The 11719-nt window shown below is 37.3% G+C and overlaps 1 protein-coding gene across 1 annotated transcript in view; it reads right to left on the reverse strand.

Moving 5' to 3' along the window:
- Positions 1-224, reverse strand: part of LOC136242482 (uncharacterized) — a 34921-nt gene extending 34697 nt beyond the window's left edge. The window contains exon 1 of the mRNA XM_066033912.1: positions 77-224. Coding sequence (XP_065889984.1) covers positions 77-146 — 70 coding nt within the window. The 5' untranslated portion in view covers positions 147-224. The remainder of the gene's footprint in view (positions 1-76) is intronic.
- Positions 225-11719: the final 11495 nt, after the last annotated feature.

Below are 11719 nucleotides of genomic sequence, written 5' to 3' on the forward strand. Positions count from 1 at the left end.
ACAAAACCGTAAAATACAGTACACAATTACAACATTAACTAAAAAACATATAGCTATAATTGTTTTCATGCAGTACCTTGTGCATCAGCGCTGCTGGCAATAACCGCGATTACAACAAGCAGGGCAACAAGCCCCTTATCTTGCATAACTATTGCTGGCGAATTTCGTAGCAGAAGAACAAACTGCGTTGTTTCCTTAAAAACTAGCTACTGCTCTTCAGCAAAATTTCGCTGCAAACTGCGAATTACGCTGCATATGCTGCATAAACAGCTAACTAATGGGTGGGGCACAATGACGTCATAATATATCAATGCAAGGTCGCAGTAGTCTCGCGTGGCCAAACCGCTTTTTCTCCCACGACGCCTATCGTTGGAAATTATAAGCGCCTACTTTTTCGAGCAGCCGCGCTTATGATTTCCAATCGATAAGCGTCGTGGGAGAAAAAGCGATCTGGACACGCGAGAAGCGAGACTAAGGTCGCAGTATTATGATTATTATTTATTATTACTTTATGGCAAGTATGAGGGTCTGCAAGCAACTGGTGCTTGCAGCCTAAAAACACAAGTTATGCATACATTATAATTACTTAAACTAATTATAACTTAGCTATATAGTGTTTGAAAGTTTGATGGTGGCGAGAGATCGTGACATTTGCTGCACGGACATAGATAATGGTAGGTACAGTGATTGCCATCGTCAAAATGAGTTACGAAATGATTCCACATAAATTTCTTTAGTTTAGCCTTGATGGTTGCAATTGATAAATTGGTATTAGTGATTACAGGAAGAGCATTCCACAAACGAGGAAGACGATGGAAATAAGAGTTTCTATTTAAGTTGGTAATATGGAGACGATGTTTGAGTTTATTATGTGTAGAGGATCTGGTGCGACCCTGAGTAAATGTAATGTACCTATTAATGTCAAAGTTTCTTGTGGGTGACTTAAGTGACTTGATCGCAAACAGAACATCCTGAATCTCGAGGATATACATGAATGGTAGAAGATGGAGTTCTAATAACCTGGATTTGTAGCTGATGTTATAATTATTCAAGATGTGTTTGGTTGCTCGACGTTGTATACGCTCAAAACATAAGATGTCCTTGATTAGGTACGGTCACCATAACTGAGAGCAATAGGTGAGATGAGGACGAACTAGAGTAATATACAGATGTAGCTTGACTGATGGGTAGTGATTGGAACAAAAAGTACGTCATATCAGAGCCAACGATTTATATGCTTTAGATATTATAGAATTGTAGTGATTTGACCACTTCAGGTCACTGGAGACAATCACTCCCAGGTCTTTTTGAGTCTCCTGACAATTGATTTCTGTGCTGGAAATAAGGTATCTGGTATTGGACGTTGATTTGAAGGGAACATGTACACACTTGGTAAAGTTGATAGTTAGATTGGAAAGGAATGTTTGGTGAATAATAGAGTCAACATCTTGCTGGAGCTTGATGCAGTCCTCATCACACGAGATGGTCATAAAACATTTCATGTCATCAGCAAACTTCAATACTGGACTAACTTCTATACTGGAAGAGATATTGTTCATACAAACTAGAAATAACAGGGGACCTAAAATACTTCCCTGGGGGACGCCAGATATAACTGGTAGTACACTGTCAGATAAGGTATTGTTGATAGATACCTGCTGTGCTCGGTCAGTGAGGTAGCATTTAAGCCACGACCACAGGGTACCAGTAATGCCAAAAGACCAGAGGTGATTTAGTAGGATTCCATGTGAAACAGTGTCGAAGGCTTTACGTATATCCAGGTATATAGTATCAATTTGCGTTGGGCTGTTGGTCAAGAAGTCAAAGAATGTTAAAAGCTGTTGTAAGGTGGAAGCTCCTTTTATAAAGCCAAACTGGCAGGGATTAATTTGAGTTACCAGATGATTTACTATCTGATTATACACCAATCGCTCAAGTACCTTTGATGTGCTGGAAAGCAATGAGATTGGTCTGTAGTTCTTTACCGAAGTTTTATCACCAGCCTTGAAGATAGGTACAATCTTATGGATCTTCCAACTCGAGGGGATGTATGCATATTGGAGAGAAATAGAAAAAAGATGGTGCAACGGCTGGCACAAATTGGAGCACATGTCTGAAGAATTTTTGGAGAAATAAGGTCAATGCCTGGTGCCTTAGTAGGGTCCAAAGATACAAGGGCATCATATACTTCTTCTATTGTGATTGAAATAAAATCAATGTGATCAGTAGGCTCTAAACGGTTATCAGCATTGGATAGATCAGATGAGTCTGAAAAAACTGAGTGAAAATAGCGATTGAACATGTTAGCAGAATCAGTGTCAGATTCGGCGATTTCGTTGTCAAACTGTAAAACAGAAGGAAAGTTCTTGGATTGGGTGAGGTTCCTGATGTACTTGAAAATATTGTTGTTGCGGTGAGATGCATACTCTCTGATGAGGTATGTCTCATGGTTAGTTTTACTATTAGCAATTTCCTCTTGGAGTGATTCTTGAGATAATTTGATCTTCTCTTCGAGATGTCTAGTAGGATGTTGCTTATACCTGCGGAGGAGAGTGCGCAGGCACTTGATGTGATGTCTAATATTGGCAATGAACCAGGAGGGTTGGTTATTACAGTGAATTTTGGTAAAAGGAATGAATAGTCTCATAGCATTGGTTATAATCAGCTCTAATGTTTCCCAAATGAATTCAACATCGTGTGACAAAAAAACAGCTACTCAAGTTGTGATATGACAAATGTTCATAGAGTCCTTGGTAGTCTCCTTTGGAGTAATTGTAAGAATAATAGGTAGCTTGTTTGACAGGTGGTTTACTAAACGACAAGTTGAAAGTTATGCTATAATGATCAGACGGGAAAAGTAAAGGGACGGAATGAACCTTTATAGAATCGATACTATCATCCATGTTAGTTAAAAGCAAATCCAGGGTGTTGCCTTTGATATGTGTTGGAAGATTTATGAGTTGATCAAGACTGATGTCAAAAACTAAATCACAAAATTGTTGAGATACGTGAGATTGACCTGATAAGGTATTCCACTCTATATCGGTGAAGTTGAAGTCTCTGAGGAGAAGGAAGTGGACATTGTCGGTATCTGATGGGTTGTGACAGATGTCAGCAAGAGTACTAAATAGGGAGTCATAATAAGAGGATGATGAGTTAGGGGGGATGTAGATTACACAGCAGGTGATTGGATGTTGCAGATTCAATTTAACACAAATGATTTCGATATCTACAGGGGATGCCAATAGTTGACACGGAATACTGTTATGGATAGCAAGCATCACACCACCACCCCGTGATGGTCTATCGTTACGGTACACTGAATAGCCATGTGGAAGAATTTCATTGCTGTATATCTCGCTGGTCAACCAGGTTTCGGACACTCCAATAATATCATAAGAATTTGCATAAATCAATGATTGAAATTTGTCAAGTTTACTTACAATACTTCTAGCGTTGATGTAAAATACAGAAGCTAGTCATTGGTTATTGTTGGATGCAGATGAAGCTGCAGTGATCATGGGCTCGGGGTAATTTGAATTAGAAGTCGTTGAGTGTTGGGTATGTGTGGGTAAGGAGGTGGAATTACTGTGTGTGGTATCCTGTGAGTAGGAAGGGGTAGGCAGATTGGCATCGATGATATTAACCACAAATGAACCATCTTTAGATTTGTCCAATCTGGCATAAAGTTGTTTGTTGATGTATATATTGGTGCCTCTTAGCCTAATGTACTTCTTATCTGTGCCACTCTGAATTAAGTTCCATCTAGTCTTTAAGAAGGCAGAATCAATAACTCTTTCTTCTCGTGTCAAATCAGGTTTGACGAGAGTATAGAGGATGGCAGAGAGCCTCGTTTAGACAAGACCAGTGTGGCATCAAAGGCTCTCAGGAACTTGACCAATAAGGGACGAGGTTTGGAATTGTTAGCGTTGAATTTTCCAAGTCTGTGAAAGTCTTGGATACACGATGTGTTAAGTGAGCTGTCCATATTGGACAAGGTATGGTGCAGATTTTCCAGGTCACAATTTAGACGAGTTGCTTTAGGTGTGTTGGGAGGAGATTCCTTGATTCCATATATCACTACATTAAATTTCCTATCAGAAACCATCTGTGGAGGCTTGGGAGGAATGATTGCGCCTTGGGGATGTGTTGGCAGTTGTTTGTTGGTACCATGAAGTGGGGAGTCATTGATATTATGATTACTGAAAACACAGTTACAAACTGATATGTTCAGGTAAGGAAAACATTACAAATCACATAGATGAGAGTCAGTTATATAATTTATCTAAAAATAGTTGTAGAGATTGGGATTCGATAGTGTCAGTGGGTAAATTGTTCCAGTCATGGATAGATTTGGGGTAATAGCTGAATTTATAATGATTTGTTCTAGCAAACGGAATCTTAAAATGGAAGGGGTGGTGGCATAGGCGGATCTAGAAGACACTATCAGGGGGGGGGGAGGGCAAGAAGTTTTAGTGCACAACAATATTTATTACACTAAGAAGATTAGAATTATATAGTACACAAGTTATATTCATTTGCATATAACTTTATTCAGCATACAGCTAGATGAATCGGATGGACATGCAGTTTTTAGACTGCAGTTAAAGAAAATTTTAAAAATTAGACCTCCTAGGATTGAATTTGAGAGAATTTTTGATAGCACTTAGCTAACAAAGTGTATGCTTTGCAATGCATACAAAGATTGGTTAGCCTATCTGAGATAAACCTGTTTGATGGTAAAGTGTATACTAAATCAAAATAAGGAGTAGCTAGTTTTGTTGATTTATAAAAATTTTATTAGAATTGCGACTGTCCTATATTAGAATAGTGACTCTCTATTATAGTATGTTCGCGTTGAGCTGAACCCTCAAAAACGATTAATAACTTACGATTGCTACATCGCATCGCGGAATCTTTGCACAAAAATTCTAAATTTATTTGCCTCACTTTCTTTACAGTGTACAGTTTAGCTATAGCATACATTTATAATTGTTGTATAGCTACTCCATTTGCCCATTGGCTTTCTGTGTTTCTGAATACAGTGTGAATGCATGATTCTAGTTTCTGGTATCAATATAGTCTAGTACTGTAGGTCCAAGGGGGGCAAGAGAATGGCTTGGGGGGGGGGGGGGGGGGGGGGGGTACAGCACCCCCAGCCCCCCTCAGATCCGCCTATGTGGGTGGGATATGTGGTGTTAGACTGTTAATACTGATGAGGAGTAAACAAAGAGTTTTAATCTAGTCACATATCATTGATGTTGAAGTGATACCAAGAGGTCATAAATCTCATAATGAACTCTTGGAATTACTTTAAACCACACCTAGCTACCAGGCAAATAGCTAATGGAATCAGCTGAAAATAGGTAGAGTAATCATTTTGGAATGATCTTTCAATAGTTTACAAGAAATCAAATTAAAAACCACTGAGTTACACTGCGAAAGTCAACTAGGTATAACAAGTGTGTGATCGAGATACTCTAATAAAACAGTTACCCTAATAGAGCAGTCAGCTAAGAAGCAAATAATTACACTCTTACAGCATTATCTATGTGTTGTAGAGAATTTAACAGTGTTATAAGTCACTCTGTATGGAGTTTAACTAAAAAAGGTGGAGAGATCAGCTAGAAACAAGTCAACAAGTATCATCCTGCATGCAAAGAGTCAAACCACATTTCAAATCACCCTGTAGAGTATTCAGCTAGAAACAAGTCACCCTAAAGAGAGTTCAACTATATTTCAAGTCATCCTGTTGAGAGTTCAGCTGGAAACAAGTTACCTTGTAGAGAGATCAGCTAGAAACAAGTCACCCTATAGAAAAATCAACTACAAAATCATCCTGTAGAGAGACCAGCTGGAAACAAATCACCTTGTAATTAATGGTGAGCAAAGTGACATAACTCAAGTGACATCAGGAGTTCCACAAGGAACCATTCGTGCTCTGTTATTGTTCTTATGCTTCATAAATGATTTACCAAAAAACATACTATCAACAGTAAGATTATATGCAGATGATGTCATTCTGTACACCCCTATTAACCCAAAAGAAGACTGTTACCAACTTCAGAAAGATCTAACTATGTTGGAAAGATGGGCAAACAAATGGAAAATGACATTTACTGTTAAGAAATGTGAATTCATCAGAATAACATACAAGAAAAAGCCTATATTTTACCATTACACTTTGTATGACACTGTTGTGCAGGAGGTGACACACACTAAGTACCTAGGTCTTACTATTGACTCGAAGCTATCCTAGTCTGAACACATTAGACAGATAACTAACAAAGCTAACAGTATCAAAGGATTTTTACAACGTAACCTTCATAGCTGCCCAATCTCAGTCAAAGTGAGTTGTTACAAGTCACTTATTAAACCAATCCTAGAGTATGCCTGTGTGGTCTGGGACCCTTATACACAAAAGGACATCTTAGCCATTGAATCAGTTCAAAGACAGTGTGCGAGGTTTGTGTACAATAATTATTCTTCATATGCGAGTGTCACAAATGTGTTGCAAAATTTGAATTGGCCACCTCTGGCTCGCTGCAGAAACCAGCTGAAAGCGATCACAATGTTTAAGATCATGCACCAATTAATAGATATACTGACTGATACCATACTCATACCAGCTCCATCTAACTACTCTCTACGAGGTCATTCAATGAGGCTGTTACAGCCAAACACAAGAGTAAACTCGTACCTTAACTCATTCTTCCCTTCAAGTATAAAGATTTGGAATAATTTACCCAACGACCTCATCACCTGTTCAAGTTTAGACCAATTTAAAGCAAGGCTAGCTGAACATCAATTAATCACATAATTAATTTTGTTGATTTATTATCTGTGCTTGTATATACTCTTTGTAAGAGGTTATGCACAGTAAACAATAATAATAATAATAATCCTGTAGAGAGATCAGCTGACATGCACCTTGTAGTGCTAGAAACAAGTCACCCTGTGGAAAAGATCAGCTAGAAACAAACAAAGATCAGCTATATAGAACAAATCGCCCTGTAGAAAGATCATGCAGCTAGAAACAAGTCACACAGACTGTTAGTAGAGAAACAAATCAAGAGATCAGCTATAGAAATGGATCACTCTGTAGAGAGATCAACTAGAAACAAGTCACCCTGCAGAGAGTTCAGCTACATTTCAAGTCAGCCTATAGAAAGTTTATTATTATTATTATTAATGTTTGACAGTACAAATAAAGGTACTGAGAGCCACTGGCAAGTGTTGCCAGGGACTCAAACTAAAGAAAGGGGGAAATACCAAAAATAAAATAATTAGTTAGGTAAGTTCTCTGTGCAAGGGTGTCATCGACACTGTGACACAGTGGCAACAAGGGAAGTTGTAATGAAAAGAATGCACATTAGTATCATCAAAATTTGAATAAAGTGTTTCCACATATAGTTATATAGTTTACGCTTGATAATGTAGTAAATAGACTGAGATAAATCTATTCTTTGCGAAGAGTTAAAAATTCCATAGATATGGTAGGTGATGAAAGTAAAAATTCTGTGTGATATTAGATGAACATCTGTGGTGGATCATTTTTTGAGATAAACCAAATCTTGTGTTGGAGGTACTGATGCTTAGCAATGTTAAACACGTTGATGGATGTTGGTAAGATTTTATGAAGAAGAAAATGTTGTTTATTTCATAAACATTCATAAACAAATTAATATGTTTGATTAAGAACGGTCTCCACACTTGTGAACAGTATAATACTTGAGAACGTATCAGTGAGATGTGAACAGTATAATACTTGAGAACGTATCAGTGAGATGTATAGTTTCTTCTGATCATGATTGCCCCTTTGCTTGAAAAACTTCTACGTATTAATCCAAGCATCTTATAGGCTTTTCTAGGTATCATCTTAGTGTTTATCCCAGTTAAGTCCTGTGATATTATTATTCCTAAATCTTTGATACTTTCAACAGCAGCTATGGGCTTGTTGTCTATTTTATAGGTGAACTTAATGTTGTGTTTTACCCAGAATTGTAAACTTGCTAAAGCTAAAATACAAGTCAGATGAAACACTCCAGTGGAAGAGATTGTCTATATCTTTTTGAAGGAAGTCAGCTTCAATTGTTTCCAAACTACATCTTTGTTTCAGACATTTGGTATCATCAGCATAGACAAAAGGAATGGAAAACTGAAGGCAATTCAGTAGATCATTAATGAAGAGAACAAAGAATAATGGACCCAAGCACAGGAAGAAAAGCTGTATTTCAGGTGTTCGGAAATCCACAGTAAATGTACAAAAATTCCATGTTTCTGTACATTTCCAGTGTTCATGAAATTTGCACATTTCCTTGACATATCCTGAAGTAGTATAGGGCACAATTTCCATGACATTTCCTAATAGCAGTATTGATGGTATTTTTTGACATTTCGTAACGCAGGATAGATGAAATTTACTGACATTTCTGGAACACAGCAAAGATCAAATTTTCATAAATTTCTTTACATTTCCTGCACTCAGGATAGGTATTGCCAAAATGAAAATTTCCTGTCTAGGAAATGTCAGTAAATGTCATGTGTCAACACATTTCCTAAGCACAATATGGATGGGGGACGGTGTGCTACCAAGTGTGCTACCAAGTGTGCTACCAAGTGTGCTACCAAGTGTGCATTGCCCTCTCCACCAGTTCAGGACACATGGAATTTCATGACATTTATGGACATTTCCTAAATGGCAAGGAACAGACAGCATTAGTACATTACAACTATATATAGCTAGCTTACCTACTTTAATAGAGTTTGCAAAATGTATAAGAAACCTATATTACCAAGGTATTATTTCATTGTGGGTTTTGGTTACCACATTTCCTGTTAATGTAGGAAATGTCCAGTAAATATGATATTTCTTGAAATTTACATGATGTGTCCTTGGCCTTTATAATGTACCGTATATATTGCATTTAGGTTACACCAAGACCTTATCCTACTCTGTAAAGTGTTACAGTAGTCAGGTATGACAGCAGCTGGAGTGACAATCTTGGACTAAAATTTCACTACATGCCATGTGTCCTTGACTTAGGAAATCTCATTGAAATTTGTGAATAGTACAGGAAATCTCACTGCATGCCACGTGTTCTTGAATAAGAAAATCTCATGTAAATGTCAAATTTCTGGATAGTGTAGGAAATGTCACTGCATGCCATGTGTCCTTGACTTAGGAAATATAATGCAAATGTTAAATTTCTGGATAATGTAGGAAATGTCACTGCATGCCATGTGTCCTTGACTAAGGAAATCTCATGTAAATGTCAAATTTCTGAATACATGCAGGAAATCTAACAACACGTCAAATTTTTGGCAGAGGAAATGTACAGACACATGAAATTTCCAATGTTTTAGGAAATGTCACAACATGTGACATTACGATATACAGGTTTACTCCAGGTTTGATATAGTAAATTCAACAGTTACATTTCATGTACATTTCCATGCTGATTTTTGGTCCGGAAATGTGACTTTTTTTCCTGTGAAGATCTGTGGAACGGATAAAACAGGGTGCATGCATGGAGCTCAGTGCAGGCAGACATATTGATGGCGGTGAGATAGGTATGCTAGAAACCATTTAAACAATGTTCCAGCAATGCCATAAGATCTGTAATAGCTTAAGATGAATAACAGAGTCAAACGCTTTCTTAAATTCTGAATAGATAACATCAGATACCTTGTTCAATTGTTTGGCTTCTAATACTTCATTGATAAATAACAGAAGTTGTTGTAAAGTAGATCTACCAGGTAAAAAGCCAAACTGATGAGGAGTAAATGAGTTAGATAGAAACTTGATTGTAGCATTAAAGATGATACTTTTGAAACAATACATAGTAGAGATATAGGACGATAATTGGGTATAGCAGCATGGTCCCCAGACTTGAAAATTGGAATAATACAGTGAGTCCTCCATTCAGATGGTAAATAGCCTTTTGTGATGGTTAGCTGAAAAGATAACTAATTTGTTGACAAAGTACATCAGCACAATACTTCAATATCTTAGGACTGATGCCATCAGGTCCCATTGCTTTGTTTTGATCCAAAGAAACCAGAACTTCATGAACATCTGTAGTTATGATCACAATATCATTTAATAATGTATTGGGAGTGCAATTGCAGGTAGTGGTAGATTCTTCAAACTGTGTAGCAGCATCTTTATCGTTATTATACAGAGAACTTGTTAAACAATCTGGCTTTGCCTTGATCACAAGTGGCAGTGTCTGCTCCAAAGTACATCTGTTGTGGTATGGGCTGTCACTCTTTGTGATAGAGGATATGTATTTGTAAATGAAATGATTGTTAGAGTTAGCATACATAGCTGTCAATTTCATAATTACTCTTAGTTTCGGTGATCAAAGCTTGAAGGTAATCTTCTTCCACTTGTAACTTCTGCTTTAAAGTATTAGTTGGGCTCTTTTTGAACTTTCTTCTTAGGGAGTGGATGCAGTTGAGAAGATGTTTAATAGTTGAGGTGAACCATTTGGGATGTTGGTTTCTCTTGACAGTAAACTGACTGTGGAACAGAAGTTTGAATAGCAACTTTCAGAATGTGTTTTAATGTAGACCATACCATTTCAACAATAATATTCATGAAAATTGTAATTCAACACAAAGTTATAGATGCTATCCCTGACTAAGGTTCTTTTAGCATTTGATGCTCTTTCACCTTGTAGAGAGCTCAGCTAGAAACATCTCACCCTGTAGAGGGTTCACCTACAAGAAAACCATCCTGTAGAAAGTTCAGCTATCTTGCAATTCTTTCTGTAGAGTTTAGTTAGGTTATAAGTCATTCTGTGGTGAGTTTAATTACAAATCGTTCACCATGTCGTAAAAGAGTACAGCTACATTATGAGTCTCCCTTTAGAAATTTCAGCTATGTACATACACATTTCCCTGTAGAGTTTTCAGCTGCAAAAAATTCAGCCTGTATTGAGTTAATTAAGTAATGATTAATAAACACAATATCATTAAATGTGCATGTATAGCTAAACAATTTTTAAAATTTTCTTAGTAAAAGAAAAAGACAAGTTAAAAGAAATACCCAAAACTAGCCATATAGGCTGGCTTTAGATATGAAATTACAAAAAGAAGTGATATTTAATCAAAAACAGCCAAGCTGTAAAAAAGGGTGCAGCCTCCAAAAATCCATGCAGGGTGAAAAAAGATGTGAAATTCAAGGTGATGGCCAAGAAATGGCTGTGATGGTAGGTTAATGGCAAAAAATTTAATAACGACAATTGAGTTAACCTACCATCACAGCCATTTCTTGGCCACCACTTTGGATTTCACATCTTTTTAACCCTGGCTTTTTTGGAGGCCGCACCCTTTTTTACAGCTTGATTAGATGAGGATTACAGGGACAAGAACACCAATCAGTATATTTCTATATAACTGCTATTATCACTATAGTCTGACTACCTGTTGGACCTATAATGGTATGATACACACATGAATTGTTCAGTCTTCTTACCAACAATTGTGTTGCACTCCTTGTAAGTTATCAACCCACTGGGGTCCATGCACCATCAGGACAGGTGTAGGTGATGGTCACTCCATCTGGTGAATCAGTCACCACAGCAGTTGAGCTAGCTCCTCTCACTGATAGTGCTGCACCACAAGTTTGAGTTACTGGAAATATGCCACAGTTTAAATGTTTGCTAATGGACGAATGGTAACATTTGAATGCAAGCAAATGGATCACTAGACC

Source organism: Dysidea avara, chromosome 13 (genome assembly GCF_963678975.1).
Source record: "Dysidea avara chromosome 13, odDysAvar1.4, whole genome shotgun sequence".
In the NCBI taxonomy this organism is placed as follows: domain Eukaryota; kingdom Metazoa; phylum Porifera; class Demospongiae; order Dictyoceratida; family Dysideidae; genus Dysidea; species Dysidea avara.